Source organism: Periplaneta americana, chromosome 6, assembly GCF_040183065.1.
Source record: "Periplaneta americana isolate PAMFEO1 chromosome 6, P.americana_PAMFEO1_priV1, whole genome shotgun sequence".
NCBI lineage: Eukaryota > Metazoa > Arthropoda > Insecta > Blattodea > Blattidae > Periplaneta > Periplaneta americana.
The window spans coordinates 147,228,331-147,247,547 of NC_091122.1; the positions used below are offsets into that span (position 1 = coordinate 147,228,331).

The following is a 19,217-nucleotide window of genomic DNA, read 5'->3' on the forward strand; positions in this document are numbered from 1 at the left end:
CGATGCAGTCATGCAGCTTTTGCACAATCCTCAAAGAAGTCAGTGAGGCAATGTTCTCTTGAGATTGGTATCAGCAAATCCAGTGTTCATCGAATTTTGCGAGCTCAGAAATGGAAGCCTTACATTCCAAGACTTGTCCACGCACTAAATGAGGACGACCCAGAGATAGATAGGACGAAGAGGAAGTGCTGCGGAGTTCCTGCCTCGATCTCCGGATTTAATCCCTCCAGACTTTTACCTATGGGGAGCCCTAAAAGACACAGTGTATGCCACAAAACCACAAACATGGAGGAACTGAGAGTTCAGATTTAACATGCCTGTAATGATATCCATTGGCAACAATCCAGTTGGTATGTCGTTCTGTTGTACGTCGTTGTTGGGAGTGTACTGTGGCGAAAGGGGGCCATTTTGAACATGTACGGGCTTAAGGAATACAAAACCGCAAAAATCGTATTTCTGTCTCATATCGTTGTTGAGAAATAGTGTTTCAAAATGTGTATACATCAATTTGGGATATTCTGTATTGTAAAATTTCTTTGTAAAACGAAAAGTTAAGAATGTAATGCATCTCTCATTTGACTAATGCTGCACCTGTAAATTTATTGCTTTCCCGTGTTTATTTCAGAGCTGTGAATAGTGTCGGGGGTAAGGATGGCTGCTTGCACTGCATCGCCTATTCTCTGCTTCTTGGCGTGGATACAGCCTATCATAGTAAACCAACAGATGCTTTCAGATATCCTCTCGCCTTCCCAACTTTTGTCCGAAAAGTCTTTTGACTTCATCATAGTTGGTGGAGGATCAGCCGGATGTGTTGTAGCTAGCAGGTAAATTAACCTATACTGAAATTATTTCCTTTATGTCTTCGAATTTCTGTAATCGCCAATTTTTATCGTCTTGTCTTGCTTTAAACACGGTGTTTAAAAATTACGGTAACACTTTCATATAATTATTAATTAAAAACTGACATGTAACATTTCATTTGATAATCTAACTTTCATAATTTCAAGCTCTAAGTTTCTGAAAACGTATTATTTCTATTGCCATGAGAGACGTTGCTGAAAAATGGCAACTCCACAACATAAACCATTTTATGTTCTGCAGCTTGCGAAAACAAATTCAGTAAAAATGTTAAAAAGTTTGTTACGAAGACAATTCTGAATTGACCATGTAGTACATCGCTGGATTGGACGTGCTACCGCCACTAATCTGCTGACTTATCCCCTTAGCCTCCCAGGTCACCAGACTTGACACTATATGATTCTTTCTTTGGAGGTGTTAAAGGATGCAGATTATGTACCGCCTCTACCCCAAGACCTTTAAGAAGTAAGACATCGAATTAATGCTGCGATTGCATTCACCGCCAGGTATGCAGTGGCGCTAACTTTTGGAAAGAATTGGTTGGGCTCAAACAATTGAGATGTAAGTTAAAAATGAATAAATCTCATAAATAATAATAATAATAATAATAATAATAATAATACTATGACACCAGGTGGCCCGGTTTCGATTCCCGTTTGGGGCAAGTTACCTGGTTGAGGTTTTTTCCGGAGTTTTCCCTCAACCCTATATGAGAAAAATGCTGGGTAACTTTCGGTGCTGGACTCCGGACTCATTTCACCGGCATTATCACCTTCATCTCATTCAGACGCTGAATAACCTAAGATGTTGAAAAAGCGTCGTAAAATAATCTACTAAAATAAAATAAAAAATAACATGACGAATTATTGGATGGGCTCAGGCCCCAAGGTTATATATAAGTTGGCGCCACTGGGTATGTTGTGAAGGGAGTGTGGCATGTAATAAGTGGTTCTCGGATTGAGTGTTTGACTTGCAATGTGCCCATGAGAGCATGAGAGCTTTGAGAGTTTCTTATGAAGAGAGGATGGTTAAATTTTATATTTTCTTTCCTAATTGATACACAATTTTCATTTTTTTTTATAATTATGTAGAAATATCATTGCTGCAACAGCTTAATTCGAGATTAGTTTTTGAAAAAAATTTGGGGTCTAAATTTTGAAAAATAAAATACCAGGATACTGTAGTTCACTAAAATTGGTATGCAGGGTGTTTAAAAAATACGGGGCATAATTTCAGGTATGTATTTCCCACATGTAGACAATCAAAATAGTTCATTACAACATGTGTCCGGAAATGCTTCATTTCCGAGTTATGGCCGTCACAACATTGAAATTCACCGGAACGTTTTTCTTTCCGCAGGTCGTTGTCATTACAGAAGATGTTCAAAATGTCCACCTCCTACTTGAATACAGACCTCACATCGATGTCTCATTGACCTGCGAACACGATCCCAAACTCCAGGAGTATTGCGTATGTCCTCAGAACATGCCACAATTCGATTCCGAAGAGATTCCAAATCATGGACCGGAGACGAATAAACCAATGATTTTAAATGACCCCACAGTAGAACTCGAGAGGGTTCAGATCAGGTGAGCGTGGAGGCCAAGCAATTGGGCCACCTCTACCTATCCATCGATCAGGAAACCTTCGATCCAAGTACCGGCGAGTCGTACGACTGAAGTGTGCAGGAGCGCCATCATGCAAGAAGTGAATGTGTTGACGATTGATCAGTAAAGTGTCTTCTAAAACATGAGGTGTGTACGCCTGCCCCGTAAGTCTGTTTGATTTGAATACATGTCGCACAGTCTAACGCCTACACAACACTGAATGTAACCTTCGCCTCGGAATTAACTGTCAGAGTGCCCTCTTAATGTCTCCTTTGACGGCAATGACCTGCGGAAAGAAAAACGTTCCGGTGAATTTCAATGTTGTGAAGGCCATAACTCGGAAATAAAGCATTTCCGGTCACATGTTGTGATGAACTATTTTGATTGTCTACATGTGGGAAATACATACCTGAAATTATGCCCCGTATTTTTAAACACCCTGTATATCAGCCATTTTTTAAGATAAATTCGAAATTTTTATAACATTTTACTCCTAAAACACGTTCTTTAAAAATGTCTTTCGCACAATTTTGATATTGGTTTTCAAATTAAAAAAATACGTTTTAATTATAAATTTTAGAGGTACTTTTATAGAAATATGGAGCCATATTTTCATATACAGCAAAATAACAATTTTCTATTACAGAGAAAAGTTTGCTATAGTCTGTGCATTTCGAACTGGCGGCTAATGGTGAAGCAATGGACTGCATTTGCCACGCGTGCTTACCATTTGCCATGCTTACAATTATATCAACAAGTACAGACCCGCTTACTGGACTGAAAGTTGGAACGCTCAAGCTCGGGAAAAACTGGACAGAAGCCACTAGTGGTCGAGTCTAAAATCATTGCTCTGTTGTACAGGGACATCACTTTATTTTTACCAACATTTTTAACATTAACCTAGTTATACTCCGAAACACTGTTACCCCCTTCCGTTACAGGAGTTTGGTGTTACTAGTACAATATACAAACAAATCATTTTACTAGCTATAGGAGGAGAGAAAAATAGTGTATCCATTTATGTTACAGGGAAATACGTATTACGATTTTCAGTTTGATCATTACTTTTACGGTATTTTATCAAAAAACAGTAGAATAGTAATTTTTTTCACAAACTCAACTCTTCAGGCTGTTATATTCATTATGTAATGTCTACTTTATTCAGCATATTACTAACCTAATTTATTCCTGAGAATTTTTTGAGCACTTCCGTAAGAAACCCCAATTTCTACAGCTAACTTCTTGACCGACTTATTAGGACCTCGCTGCATCCTTTCTCTAGCATCTTCTACAGCATCTTCTGTCACAGTTAATAAAACCATTTGTTGAAATACTTTCGATTACGATAGGTATAAATCTATGATTTGCCCCACAAATTTCAGAACATTGACCTTTGCTGGCCATCATACACTTTTCTTCCTTTCTTTACACTCTGTTGCTCTAAATGTATCTACCAGATTAATGACATTTCTACGAAAATACTCCGTAATGATATAATCAGGAAATTGTGAAAAAAACTGTTGTTCACATTCCGTTATATTGTAATTCCAGTTTCCATCATCGTCCTTCATAACTACAAACAGTAAAACAAAACTCTTGTTTAAATAATGATGTTAAGTACCGTACCATATTATAGGGTAACGTACTTTCAGTAACTCTAATCTTCACTTGTGCTCAGTCCACACAGATAAATTCAGTTATGCTACACACGATACCTGTGTGAAAATAAACTTCAATAATATAAGCACTTTCTTCTATAGAAAATGCAACATATTTCTGAAACACACTGTACTCTGTACGATTTATTTCACTGCTAGCAACACGGCCGTAAGTTTGTGTGACTGACGTTAGCAAGGACATTAGGGAAAGGGGTGGGGGGTAAAGTACATTCAGAAACGCAGGTACAATAAAAATTCAAGTAAAAATAAAATGATGTCTCTGTACATTCTTTCTGCTACGTATCATCATGATCTAGCTAAGGTATCATACACGTTTTAACGAAGGAAATATCCCTGTAATTTAGACTATCGGAGGAACCCAACTGGAGAGTTCTGCTACTGGAAGCAGGTGGAGAGGAATATAAATCAGCTGATGTGCCGGGTTTGCTCTCGTACAACTTGTTCACCAACTTGGACTGGCAGTACAAGACCAAGCCTGACGAGAATTACTGCGGCGGAAAATCCTGCATATGGAACAGCGGCAAGGTTCTGGGAGGATCTAGCGTCGTAAACGGCATGATATACAACAGAGGAAACGCTCTGTCATACGACGCCTGGAAGGAGTTAGGTATGACTTTATTATGATTCCTACATGAAAATATCTTTGAAAAATATTGGAGTGCAAGAGATCAAATGACTTTATTGTCAAACGCCTGGCATTAGAAAACAACAACAACATTCTGATTCCTAAGTAGAGTTCTGCGTTTGATTACCTAAAGCATCCAAACAATCCGCAACAATATAGGTGTGTACGGAGTCGCTATAGTTTGACATCATCCAACGCTATTTTGTTCAGGTCTGCTGTTCAGTGATCATACGAAAACAAAACAAAACTAGGCGATTGGAAAATAGTGCTACAATAGAAGAACTTGGTAACAAGAAAGTCATTAGGAAAACAATATTTATTTTATCAGAAAGAAGAAAAAATTGTTTATTGGAAACACTTAAAATGTTTACAGTCAATGATTGTAATTTGTAGAGTTACGTAAAGCAGCTGGCTACGGACTGGAAGGTCCGGGGTTCGATCCCAGGTGGTGACAGGTTTTTTTCTCGTTGCCAAACTTTCAGAATGGCCCCGAGGTTCACTCAGCCTCCTATAAAATTGAGTACCGGATCTTTCCCGGGGGTAAAAGGCGGTCAGAGCGTGGTGCCGACCACACCACCTCATTCTAGTGCCGAGGTCATGGAAAGCATGGGGCTCTACCTCCATGCTCCCCAAGTGCCTTCATGGCATATTACGGGGTTACCTTTACCTTTTACCTTTTTTACGTAAAGCACGCACTCATAATGTGTTTTATTTTAAGTTTGTACCGAAACTTATAGCCTATTTTTTCATTTGTTAATTCCAAACTTTAATTAGATCTAAAATAGGCTAGAACCCGGACGAGAAGTTATGGCACCGGCGCGAGGGATGCATTTTAGTTCGTTTGCTTGGACTCGCCCTCACACTCAACTGGAGGGGTGTTGGGTTAGTTGGTTACTAGCATTCCGAGTGTTCAGATCGTTATGCTACTACCGCTATTGCTAATACTGAAAACATTGTCCTTCTGACCGCCCTCATTATGGCATTGTCTAAGGTGTGAAATCATAGAGTAGTTCATAGTCAAGGAAATTAAATAGCATACAATGTATGGAAATTCATGTCAGAAGAGGTTGTAAATGGAATACCAATTCCATTGAAAAGCGTGTGTGCAGGAGTACTGGCTGCCACTGGTATTTCAAAGTGAACCTTGGCAAGAATCAGGAAAGAAGGGGAAAATATTGAGGCAGGAACAGCAAGATTCTTTCTCCAGTCCGGAAAAATCATAGCCGAAGAAGAAGATTGTTGCAGCTGTGGACAGTTTTGATGAAGTCCTAAGAAGACTCATCTATAATTTCTCCGCTACGCATAAGCAGAGGCTGACTCTGCAATCGCTTCTTCCAAAAATGGATATCAGTGTATGATTATGTGAAGAAAGTAGAGAATAATTACATTGAAAGTGAGCACGCGATGGACAGTATTTGGAGAACATTTCCATAAACTTAGGGACATCTGATTCCAGCACAGATCAGTCGTCTGATTCGGACGGAGAATAAAAGTATACAGATAGAATAGAGGGGCGTAATTCCATTAGGTAGCTTCGGACTCTTGAGTAGGAAAGTGGTGATAGTAAGGCAAGACGAATGTTTTTGGAAAGAGGTGAAACGGATATGCCTGCCGCTCTGAGCTTGAGAACCGTAACCCAAACAACCTCCATTCCTCTACCCTGCTGGCCGGCAATTTAAAACTTCGCGCAGGTTGGTGCCATAACATCTCGTCTCAGCTCTATATAGATGTATTTTACTTATTGTAAGAATCAGGAGTAGACAAATTCCGGACGCTGTATAGCCATGGCGACTAAAAATATGTATCGCAGTATCGCGTCGCGGACTCGTGTCCACAATTCGCTTAATGCATTTCCTGCCTTCTCTATTTTTGGAGTAGAAAAAATCAACATATCATAACTATATGCGAATGACATTTTCGCAATTTTATGATCTCCTGCATATTATTGGCCCTCAAATCAGTGGCGGCTGATTGACTGAGGCAAGTGAGGCCGGGCCTCAGTCACTTGGCTTAACTGAAATCAAATTTTGTGTTTTCATATAATGTATTAGTTATTTGAAAGAAAGCATATATCGCTGTAGAAGCATTTGAAAACTTTGATGTATATAGATCTGTTTTTCAGTAAAATTTGTTCCTGAGGCCGGGATCGCTCGTGCCGGGGCTGGCTTGTGATGTATATAGACCTGTTTTGCAGTGAAATTTGTTCCTGAGGCCAGAATCGTTCGTGCCGGGTCTCGCTAATGCATTTCATGTCCTTTCGCGGGCTTTGAGTTTACGCTTAAAACGTTGTAGCTGAGGCACATTTCGGCTGGCCTTGTCAGATTTCACTCGTCCCATCCATGGGCCGGCCTCAAGGGTAGAGTGGGGTGGGAATAGCAGTGGTGACTTGTCTTCCTAACTAGGCCATAAATAACAAAATTCCAGCTCTTTGTCAGGCAGAGACCCACTCGATTCTCTCCCCTTATGTCTCAGTTTATGACACATAAGCGAGGGTGTAGTACAGTAGTGAATGTGGGCCAATGTTGTTATGTATTTCGGGAAAATATAAACAGAAACAAATGAGAGAAGTAATGCTGGTGCAGTTAATTCATTGTTAGAGTGTCCTTTTTTGAGAAGAAATAATACTGAAAGAAAGGAAGTTTTAAATAAAGAGAGAGACTACCGAGATACCTACGACATCGCTGATAATTTTTCTGACACATAATCTTAAAACGCGAGTTTCTATTGCATCCTGGTATGGGCAACATAAATGGTTATGTGGTAATGTGATGCAAAATAAACTTCTCTTGGCCTTGTTTGTTGCTGTCAAAGAAAAAAAAATAAAAAGAAAAGAAAGAAAGAGGAATTTCAACACATATGGGTTGCTTCATCACACTGAAACAATCACTGAAACTCAGAGCATAACAGCTTATTTGGTGAGTGAAATTATTATTTTTCATTGATAATAATAAGAATAGACTAATAATAATAATAATAATAATAATAATAATAATAATAATAATACAGTAATAATGATATTAATAATATAATAACGATAATAATTAAAATCTTAAACAAACACTTCCTATCGGAGGCAATTAAACTAGTTGCATCTGGCCTCACCGAGGATTTCGATCACCGGCCGCTACTGCCTCAAATACAAAAACGTCCAATGCGGCAGGCATCCAGCAGAGCGTCTAAGCGTGACTTTGAGGTTAGGTTTCCCTAATAGTTGGTATCTCTCGTTAAGAACTTGGTTCTCTCTCTACGTTCTCTCTATATGATTTTCGTATTGTAACTTCCACAATGTCCATTAGGCCTATAGTTTAAGAAACAAGTCCTGTAATCTGGGATAAATTAAAAAGCACCTCATTAAGTGGAAACTCTCTGAGGACAATTTCACGAAGGTGAAGAAGAATATTGGAAAAAAGTAAATTTTCCGAACTTCATGGGAGCCATGGCTGGAAAGCATTGTGTATTTCATGTAAACAACCCGTAATATAAAGGGTTAACCGTAAATAATGTCATTAATTTCATAGGGTTATTCTGTGAGATATTATAAACAAAAGTAAATAATATAGTTATTGTTTTCCTTTTGCTTCATTTTCGAGATAAAAACTGTTTTATATGAAACATTTCTTACCGTCTTGTGGAAAAACCATTGATTTAATTACCAATATGTTCAATCAATTTAAGAGAGCACTGTATTATGATAAATACGCAGAAATTTGATCTAACAATTGTGACGTTTTAAAATTCCTTTTCAGAACTAAAATTTACAATTGTTCAGATGAAATTTCTGGATATTTAAACGACAAAAAATATTTTTTTTTTATCATAATACACTACTTTCTTAAATCGACTAAGCAAATTGGGAATTAAGTTAATTCAATAGCTTTCCCAAAATACGCCATGAAATGTTTCACATAAAATAATTTTTCTCGAAAATGAAGCAAAAACGAGCAAAATTATATTAAACTTCTTTGTTTGAAATATCTCAAAGAATAACCTCTAGAAATTAATGACTTTACTCACGGTTCACTCTGTATAATTCAGGGTATCCTTTAACCAATTTTATCAACATCTCATCTGAAAAAGTATTCAATTTTGTTGCAGACGACGCCATCATAAACAAAACACATACGCATTCCGGTAACGTCGCGCGATGCATCGTTTACAATGATGCTTAATTTACAATGACGCGACATCCGCGACACGCGACGCGACATCGCAGTATCGCGTCGCGGTCTGGTGTTCACAATTCCGCGACTTGAATCGCTGGTTCGTGTTGATTAGGAAACTTAAAATGAAACGATGCCTGCCTTCTCAGTTTTTGGAGTAGAAGAAATCAACATATCATAACTATATGCGGATGACATTTTCGCAATTTGATGATGTCCTGCATGTCATTGGCCCTCAAATACAAAAACGTCCAATGCGGGAGGCATCCAGCAGAGCGTCTAAGCGTAACTTTGAGGTTAGATTTCCCTAATAGTTGGTATCTCTCTTTAAGAACTTGGTTCTCTCTCTTTACGATTTTCATATTGTAACTACACGATGTCCATTAGGCCTATAGTTTGGGATAAATCTGGGATAAATTAAAAACACCTCATTAAATGGAAACTTTTTGAGGACAATTTCACGAAGGTGGAAGGATACCTATTGGAAAAAAGTAAATTTTCCGAACTTCATGGGAGCCACGGATGGAAAGCATTGTGTATTTCACGTAAACAAACCGTAACATAAAAGGTGAACCGTAAATAATGTCATTAATTTCAGAGGGTTATTCTTTGAGATATTTTTGTTTTCCTTTTGCTTCCTTTTCAAGATAAAAACTATTTTATATGAAACATTTCTTACCGTCTTTTGGAAAACCCATTGATTTAATTAACACTATTTTCAGTCAATTTAAGAGAGCACTGTATTATGATAATAAACACGCAGAAATTTGATGTAACAAATGTAACGTTTTAAAATTCATTTTCAGAACGAAAATTTACAATTGTTCAGATGAAATTTCTGCATATTTGAACGACAAAAACAATTTTTTTTATCATAGTACACTGCTCTCTTAAATTGACTAAGAATATTGGGAATTAAGTTAATTCAATGGCTTTCCCAAAATATACGCCATGAAATGTTTCACATAAAACAATTTTTTTCTCTAAAATGAAGCAAAAACGAGCAAAATTATATTAACCTTTTTCGTTTGAAATATCCCAAAGAATAACCTCTAGAAATTAATGACATCACTCACGGTTCATTCTGTATAATTCAGGGTATCCTTTAACCCATTCTATCAACATCTCAGCTGAAAAAGTCGAAAAAAGTATTCAATTTTGTTGCAGACGACGCCATTATAAACAAAACACATACGCATTCCGGTAACGTCGCGCGGTAAAAGTTAATTCAATTTTAACATTTGTCGCGTCGCGATCTGCGTCGTGACGTCATTGAACTCGGATTTCCTATTGGTCCATAATTTATATAACGTCGCGTCGCTGTGTCGTGTCGCGTATGTCGCGTCATTGTAAACGATGCATAGGAAATCCGAGTTCCATGACGTCACGACGCAGATCGCGACGCGACAAAAGTTAAAATTGAGTTCGGTAGCCCAAATCTTGGGTAATCACTTTGTACAGAAGACATCGACTAATTTGTGGAAAATCCTCACTAAGCTCCGACATGGTGAAGCTGCGGTTTGCTCTAACCCTTTCGTCAACCAAACGAATCAGATCTGCATTCACGATACTCGGTCAACCACTTCTCTCTTCATCATGGACATTGGTTCGCCCATTTTTGAACATACGGCACCATTGTCTTACACCACCTTCTCTCATTACGTCTGGCCCATAAACTTCACAAAGTTGGCGATGAATTTCACTAGCTCCTACAGATTTTGGTCACAAGAAATCTTATTACAGAACGTACCTCACACCTGGCGGAACATGCGATTGCAGCACACATTTTGACAGCACGTGGCTCAGAGAGGAAAAAATACACGACCTTGACTCTACCGCTGCTCGACGCGTACTGCTTCAAGGTACACTCCACCGCAAGAGCGGCGCCACTGTCTCTGTTTTACGCACGCTATATGAAAACGGAAGTTACTTTATGAATAGCCCTCGTATAACACATACAAAAGTACATTATATACTCAAATAAAATAAATTGGACCGATGAAATAATAAATCCGTCATTAACTGTAATGTCTACACTCTAGAGTCCCTTTATAATGACAGTTGAAACGTTGACCCCAACAACAATTAAAATATGTAATGATTTAATAGCGCTGAAAAATGGAAAAGCAAAACTCCTATGAGAAGTAAAACCATATGCCTATTATTATATTGTAGGCTATGCAAATATTAAACGAATTTGATACATAATTTTATAATGTTTTATATTATTTTATAATATAATTTGTTATATATAAAATATAAAAAAATATTATTACAACTAGTTTGTCACTGAGAAATAAGGAAAAGCTGCTAACTTGAATTTATTTGAAGTAAAGCGTTACTGGATTATGCAATAAGGTAGGCGATGTTTGGATCCTGTGTCTCAACTCTATACTTAAATTATTATCTTAGCGTGTGATCGATTACACTAACCTCTAGCGCTTGAAAGTGGAACTAAACGTCGGCGCACAGAGAAACAAAACACAGGACAATTCGCTCAGTGTCCATTCTTTGTAATCCCTATTCGCTGGTGCCCTCCCCTAAAGGCGGAATAATAGAATAGAACAGTTGAACAGTGTGGTCAACATTTGCACAGGCCGTGTTCCAGATCACTTCTACAATTTAGCGTCCATGACATCCATATGGTCGTTAATTTCCCATGATTCCTAGTAATAGTAATAAAAAGGTACCTTTTGCGCACTCAAAATGTTGCACTCTGGTCTCAAACCTATTTATAAAATCGGTATTGTTCCGGAATCATTTTTAAATTAAAATCATTGACTGTGATCATTAATTATTTCAGGGAACGAAGGCTGGGGTTTTGATGATGTGCTTCCGTACTTCAAGAAATCTGAAAATAATGCCGACCAAGACATTGCTGCAAACACGATGTACCATTCGAAGGGTGGCCCTCTGAATGTCCAGAGATTTGCGTACAAGGATAAGAACGTGCAGCCACTCGTGGATGCGCTGGAAGAGCTAGGTTACCACCAAGTCGATATCAACGGCGGAAATCAAACTGGTGTTACTATTGCACAGTTCACTCAGAAGAATGGTAGTCGGTTAAGCAGCAACAAAGCTTTCTTGGCACCTGTCCGCAAAAGAAAGAATTTGACTGTAGTAACAAATGCGAGAGTCGTCAGAATCGTGATTGATCCCATCACAAAAAGAGCTACAGGTGTAGAGTATGTCTGGGAGAAGTTCAAGCATATGGGCAAACACACAATTCGGGCTGAAAAGGAGGTCATCTTGAGTGCCGGTGCCTTTAAGTCCCCACAGCTACTCATGTTATCAGGAATTGGTCCTCGAAGTGTCCTCACTGAGAAAGGAATAGGAGTGATTGAAGACCTGCAAGTTGGTCAGAATCTTCAGAACCATCCTGCTAGCATCGGCATTCTTTTGAAGTTGGGAGAAAAACAGACATCCCTTTCCAATGATCTCGATATTCAAAGAGAGTTTTCTGAATATATGAGAAACAATGATGGATCTCTTTCTCAGGTGGGTCCACTACAAGTGTCATTCTATATAAAATCCAGATATGCAGATCCAAAAATCGACTATCCAGATATCCAATTCTTTCTACCAGCAATATATAAAACCACAGAAGGTCCTTATGAATTCAAATGGCCAACTACTCAGTACAATCATATTATGTTTCAGCCTGGAGTTATGATGCAAAAAAGCAGAGGTTACGTTACTATAACTGATTCAAATCCCTTTTCCGACCCTGTTATAGTTCCTAATTATTTCCAAGTTGAGGATGATCTGAATGTACTTATTGACGCCTACAATTTCATATACAAGAACTTATCCAATACTAAAGTGTTCAAAGATTTTGGCATGGCATTAGACACTACACCGGAACCAGAATGTGCCCATGAAATATTTGGTACAGAACCATACTGGATTTGTTTAGCAAGGAACCTTACCCAGACGTTCCATCACTTCAGTGGAACTTGCAAGATGGGACCCCGAAGTGATACATCATCTGTTGTAGATGCAAACCTACTTGTGCGTGGTACCAAGAATCTCCGGGTAGCAGACGCATCCATAATCCCCGTGTTAGGAAACTTCAATTCTAATGCTCCAGTTATTATGATAGGAGAGAAAGCTGCAGATATTATTAAGAAAGCTTTGTTGTGACATTCTCATCAGTGATCATAGTTAGTATACATAAACCTAGGTTGTACGTAACTAAGGGGGAATGATTTAAGTTACACTTACTTATTTATTTACTGACATTTCTTTACTTACTTACTTAATATTTACTTACTTTTCGGGAAATCTGTCTGTTACCATTTCTGTAATAATCTAGCTACTCGCGTCTTCTTCCTTAGCAACCCGCAACATATTATTGCAAAAATAAATTAAATTTGAATAATATAATCTTATAACTTAATATATTATATTACATTGAACATATTTCTAGTGGCTTGAGCAGCGAATGCTGCATTAATTATTTTCTTGGACTCGTTACAATAGGCCTTACGTATTCATTAAAAGTTCTTTGTTTTATCACTATGATGATTCTTACCAAGCGGTGATCTGCGATTATTTGAAATCACACAATCGCCTATCACTTAAGCGTTCCATGAAATTACAGAGATACTTCAAATTCCTTGCTATCTTTTATTATTTCAATGAAAGACGGGAAGCAAGTCGTACACTTAGGAATAAAAAGAGAGGTTACTTGAAGGAAAAACTGAATGAGGTAGAAACAAATAGTAAGAATAAAAACATTCGAGATTTATATAAGGGTATAAAGGAATTTAAGAACGGATATCAGTCAAGGGTAAACGTGATCAAGGATGAGAATGGTGACTTGCTTGCAGACTCATCAATCCTAAACAGATGGAAAAACTATTTTGCGCAACTACTAAATGTACATAGGCCAAATAGAAATGATCGGGATGATATTGAAATACAAACTGCTGAGCCATTTATACCCGAACCCACGATTTCAGAAGTCGAAATTGCGATAGAAAATCTGAAAAAGTACAAGTCTCCAGGTATCGATCAAATTCCAGCAGAATTAATACAAGAGGGTGGAAGTGCATTATATAGCGAAATTTATAAACTTGTACTTGCTATTTGGGAAAAGGAAATTGTACCAGAACAATGGAAGGAGTCCATAATTGTACCTATTTTTAAAAAGGGGGACAAAACCAACTGTGGTAACTTTCGAGGAATATCACTTTTGTTGACGTCGTACAAAATTTTGTCCAATATTCTTTTGAGGAGATTAACTCCGTACGTAGATGAAATTATTGGGGATCATCAGTGCGGTTTTCGGCGTAATAGATCGACTATTGATCAGATTTTTTGTATTCGGCAGATAATGGAGAAAAAATGGGAGTATAAGGGTACAGTACATCAGTTATTCATAGATTTCAAAAAGGCATATGACTCGGTTAAGAGGGAAGTATTATATGATATTCTTATTGAATTTGGTATTCCCAAGAAACTAGTTCGATTAATTAAAATGTGTCTCAGTGAAACATACAGCAGAGTCCGTATAGGTCAGTTTCTATCTGATCCTTTTCCAATTCACTGCGGGCTAAAGCAGGGAGATGCACTATCACCTTTACTTTTTAACTTCGCTTTAGAATATGCCATTAGGAAAGTTCAGGATAACAGGCAGGGTTTGGAATTGAACGGGCTACATCAGCTTCTTGTCTATGCAGATGACGTGAATATGTTAGGAGAAAATACACAAACGATTAGGGAAAACACGGAAATTTTACTTGAAGCAAGTAAAGCGATCGGTTTGGAAGTAAATCCCGAAAAGACAAAGTATATGATTATGTCTCGTGACCAGAATATTGTACGAAATGGAAATATAAATATTGGAGATTTATCCTTCGAAGAGGTGGAAAAATTCAAATATCTTGGAGCAACAGTAACAAATGTAAATGACACTCGGGAGGAAATTAAACGCAGAATAAATATGGGAAATGCGTGTTATTATTCGGTTGAGAAGCTCTTATCATCCAGTCTGCTGTCCAAAAATCTGAAAGTTAGAATTTATAAAACAGTTATATTACCGGTTCTTCTATATGGCTGTGAAACTTGGACTCTCACTCTGAGAGAGGAACATAGGTTAAGGGTGTTTGAGAATAAGGTGCTTAGGAAAATATTTGGGGCTAAGCGGGATGAAGTTACAGGAGAATGGAGAAAGTTACACAACACAGAACTGCACGCATTGTATTCTTCACCTGACATAATTAGGAACTTGAAATCCAGACGTTTGAGATGGGCAGGGCATGTAGCACGTATGGGCGAATCCAGAAATGCATATAGAGTGTTAGTTGGGAGACCGGAGGGAAAAAGACCTTTAGGGAGGCCGAGACGTAGATGGGAGGATAATATTAAAATGGATTTGAAGGAGGTGGGGTATGATGATAGAGACTGGCTTAATCTTGCACAGGATAGGGACCGATGGCGGGCTTATGTGAGGGCGGCAATGAACCTTCGGGTTCCTTAAAAGCCATTTGTAAGTAAGTAAGTAAGTAAGTAACAATCAAAATAACATTAAAGAAAACTGTATAAAGCTACGACAGTTCCGATGCTATTTTTATTGTTCTGAAATTTTGAACTATCACAAAATATCATGAACATAGAATATAAACAGCTTAAATAAGATTCCTATAAGAATAGTAAGTTATAGTCCTCTGGATAAAAGAAAAATGATAGAAAGAAAATAGAGCAGAACTAAATAGGCTATAGGCCTACTTTTAGGAACGAATAGAATAAAAGAGTACATGGCTGGATCATGTTAAGAGAATCGAAGATAATCAGATGCTCAAATAGGGACCTAAGGATATAAGGACCTCAGGGAACAGTGGGTAGAATAGTTCACCCCTTCATGATCCTCATTAGTTTTACTCTTGAAAGATTATGGTGGTGCTTCTGCTGATGATGATGATGATGATGATGATGATGATGATGATGATAATGATGATGATAGTCCTTTAACAACTCTGTGAGTAGGTGAATTGTAATGTTATGTAAAAATATAATTGAATATGAATAAGTAATGTAGGTTATCTAAACATGTAAAGAATAAAACTGACAATTCTTTGTGTTAAGTAACAAAATTTCAGCGTTATTTCCTGTAGTTGACGTCACACTCGAAAAGTTATCATATTTGATACACTAATCTATAGCCTACCAGTTCATACTAACCTTCCATATGATACGATAGCTTGACGTGAAAAATAGACTTTCTTCAATTATGTAGGTTATGCACAGTACATTTATTGCATAATATTACAATATTTTATATACACTGACACAGTTTCTGTTATGTTGTACTTGTAGTAATAAAAACTATTTTTATAAGTCCTCGTGTTCATAATTATTGCACAGGCGAGTCAGTAAGTAGACCCTAAGTTATAAATCGAAGTAGCAACCAACAGTTGAAACTATCATTGCTAGATGACAATATTATCCAGGTATCAAGATGTTACACTTTCACATAGATGAAACGAAGAAACAGCAGTTGCAATATGGCGGCACGAGTGCACCATTGTCGAGCAGCGTTCAGCTGTTAGATTTTTCTGGGAAATTGTCCGGCAGCAAAGGATATTCATACAGAAATGCTGCTCGTGTATAGTAAACATTTCCCGTTACGTAAAGCAGTCTACTATTGAGTATTAGAACTCTACATTCGTACAGAGGTACCGTCATCTTGCAACTGCTGCTTCCTTTTCCGCTTATGCGCACACCGATATACCATAATACTGCCATCTAGTGGTGATAGCTCCAGGCCTCTTATTGAAAAATGTAGATTGCTACTTCAATTATTCCTAACTTACTTACCCTCCCTCGCCTTATTTAATTACATTTGTTGATATTGTACCATAGTTTTGCATTAGGTGTGTTAAGTGGGGCAGAAATAATGGAAGAAATGCCGAGGTGAAGAAATTGGGCCTATTATAGCGTCATCTTCTCCAGAAGACCAAATTCATGGGATCCTGTGGCTAATGACCCACGAAGGAAATACGACAATCCTTGCAATTGGCGCAGACTCCCCGAGTTATTTGGGTATTACAGTATTAAAAAGTATTCTAAATTTAAGCGAACAACTAAATTAATTCTATACAAATTTGTTTACTTATTACATTTAGGCCTACTTTTAAATAGAATACTTCAAATCCATTGAATATCACAGCTCTAATGACTTAACATACATCCTATGAGATAATTTTGCTTTCAATAAGATATTATAGTCTGTTCCAATGCACATTATTGCTTATGCGATATCTCTTTCTGGTTATACCAGATTTTCTCGTCGTTAGTAAAGTTTCTACCTGCAGACTTATCCGAGAACATTCTTCTTACATATATCAATCTATTTCCAAGATCCTGCAAGATTCTGTAATTATCTGCCATTTTCGATTCGCCAGATGATAATCTCCTGAACTTCTTCAGCTGAAAAACAAAAATATGTTTTTAAATTTAAATGGTACATATGTCATTCCAGAACTTAATTATTATTCCTACATAAACAGGAGATTTCTTTACTATAACTTAGTCCGATATTACTGCACTCACTTGTCGAATTGAAATGAACTGAGGCTCGGGAAAAACGATCCATATGACGGCTTCAGAACAGGGAGGTGTTGTGAGTGAGCCACGATATGTGTAATATACATCTCGGTCGTTTGGAAGTAGTGAGGACATGGTGAACGTGGTGTCCAAGTGCACGGACTGGCCTTCTTGCGTCACGTCGCCAAGTTTCTTCAATAATGGCTGCAGCTTTTGGTTGTCTTTCTCTCGTAACTGAAATAAATACATACATAATGTAAATCATACATGCATACATACATACGGAGGGAACCATAAGTAATGTCGTTAATTTCAGGGGATTATTCTTTGAGATATTTCAAACAAAAACGGTTAATATAATTTTGCTCGTTTTTGCTTCATTTTCGAGAAATATTTCATAGCGTGTTTTGGGAAAGCCTTTGATTTAATTCCCAGAATGTTCAGTTAATTTAAGAGGGCACTGTATTATGATAATAAGTTACTGAAAGAATTTCAGTTTTGTCCTTTAAATGTGCAGAAGATTTATCCGAACAAATCTAACATTTTAAAAGTACGAAAAGTTACATTTGTTCGGGTCAAATTTCTGCACATTTAAAGGACGAAACTAAAATTCTATCAGTCATTTACTATCATTATACACGCTCTCTCAAATTGACTGAGAATATTGGGAATATTAAATCTATGATTTTCCCAAAACATTATCTCGAAAAGGAAGCAAAAATGATCAAAATTTTATTAAACTTTTTGTTTGAAATATCTTACAGAATAACCCTCTGAAATTAATGACCTTGCATATAAATCACACTATCCTATTTGCGAATCTTATATTAATTCCTGATATTAACGATCTCAATATTCCACCTGTAGAACTAGAGAGAGAGAGAGAAAAAAATCTCATCCGGCCTTAATTAAGGATGACCACGAGGATCCGGAAATTAATAGCAAATAAATATAATTAATTAAATATGAATATTGTTATAAAAATAGAATGAACTTCCCAACCCTTGTTCCGAAGAAGACGGGCGATAGCTCTAAGGACTCTATGATGCCTGTTGTTGCGCAATAACTCTCCTTTCCGACAAAAGCCCAACACGTGGCCAAGAGTTTCTGTCTCGTTGCAGCCAGGTTGACGGCAACGGGTCGTGCTGAAAGCTCTGCCAGGAACGGAGCGCACTGCAGTAAGGTTGCAGAACATCTTGATTTCATTAATATATTCCGAAAACGACAATTTTTTTTTTGGTGCTGACCCATGAATGGGCTCTTGGATATTCTTCATAGATGACTATATCTTTCCTCTTATGAGGTAACTGACACCAGGATAGTTATCCTGTTTAGCTCGTTTGTAAAGAATCTCGAAGTTCATTTCGAATTTATTCTCAGTTGGGAACACATATTAAATAAACATGTAAGAAGATTGTCTCAAAATAATATTTCTATACATTGTGTCTCACTCATTTTGACTTACTATTGGCATTTTATTATGATTTTTCCAATCTTCCTATAGCCTATGTAAAGATTTCTATAGCCTGTGTTATAAAGGGTGTTTCCGAGGTGGTGTTACCGACTTTCAGGGATGATGGCGAAGGGCACATGTATCAATTTGAGATAAGGAACCTTGGTCCGGAAATGACTGAGTCGAAGGTTATAAGCATAAATAGTTGTGTGGAAATGGAATTGTAATTTGGCACCACGTGCCCTCCTTCCCTTAACCTTTGGAACAGTCGTGGAAAGATGGTAT

General features: G+C 37.5%; 2 protein-coding genes across 3 annotated transcripts in view; one reads left to right on the top strand and one right to left on the bottom strand.

The window, feature by feature from the left end:
* Positions 1 to 13,448, top strand: part of LOC138701895 (glucose dehydrogenase [FAD, quinone]-like) — a 37,547-nt gene extending 24,099 nt beyond the window's left edge. For both annotated transcript variants that reach the window (XM_069829250.1, XM_069829251.1), the window contains exons 2-4: positions 626 to 824; positions 4,489 to 4,751; positions 11,733 to 13,448. In XM_069829250.1, coding sequence (XP_069685351.1) covers positions 652 to 824; positions 4,489 to 4,751; positions 11,733 to 13,072 — 1,776 coding nt within the window. In that variant the 5' untranslated portion in view covers positions 626 to 651 and the 3' untranslated portion in view covers positions 13,073 to 13,448. The remainder of the gene's footprint in view (positions 1 to 625; positions 825 to 4,488; positions 4,752 to 11,732) is intronic.
* Positions 13,449 to 17,025: 3,577 nt separating this feature from the next.
* Positions 17,026 to 19,217, bottom strand: part of LOC138702273 (carbonic anhydrase 2-like) — a 56,812-nt gene continuing 54,620 nt past the window's right edge. The window contains exons 8-9 of the mRNA XM_069829854.1: positions 17,486 to 17,713; positions 17,026 to 17,362 (exon numbers count right to left, since the gene is read on the bottom strand). Coding sequence (XP_069685955.1) covers positions 17,177 to 17,362; positions 17,486 to 17,713 — 414 coding nt within the window. The 3' untranslated portion in view covers positions 17,026 to 17,176. The remainder of the gene's footprint in view (positions 17,363 to 17,485; positions 17,714 to 19,217) is intronic.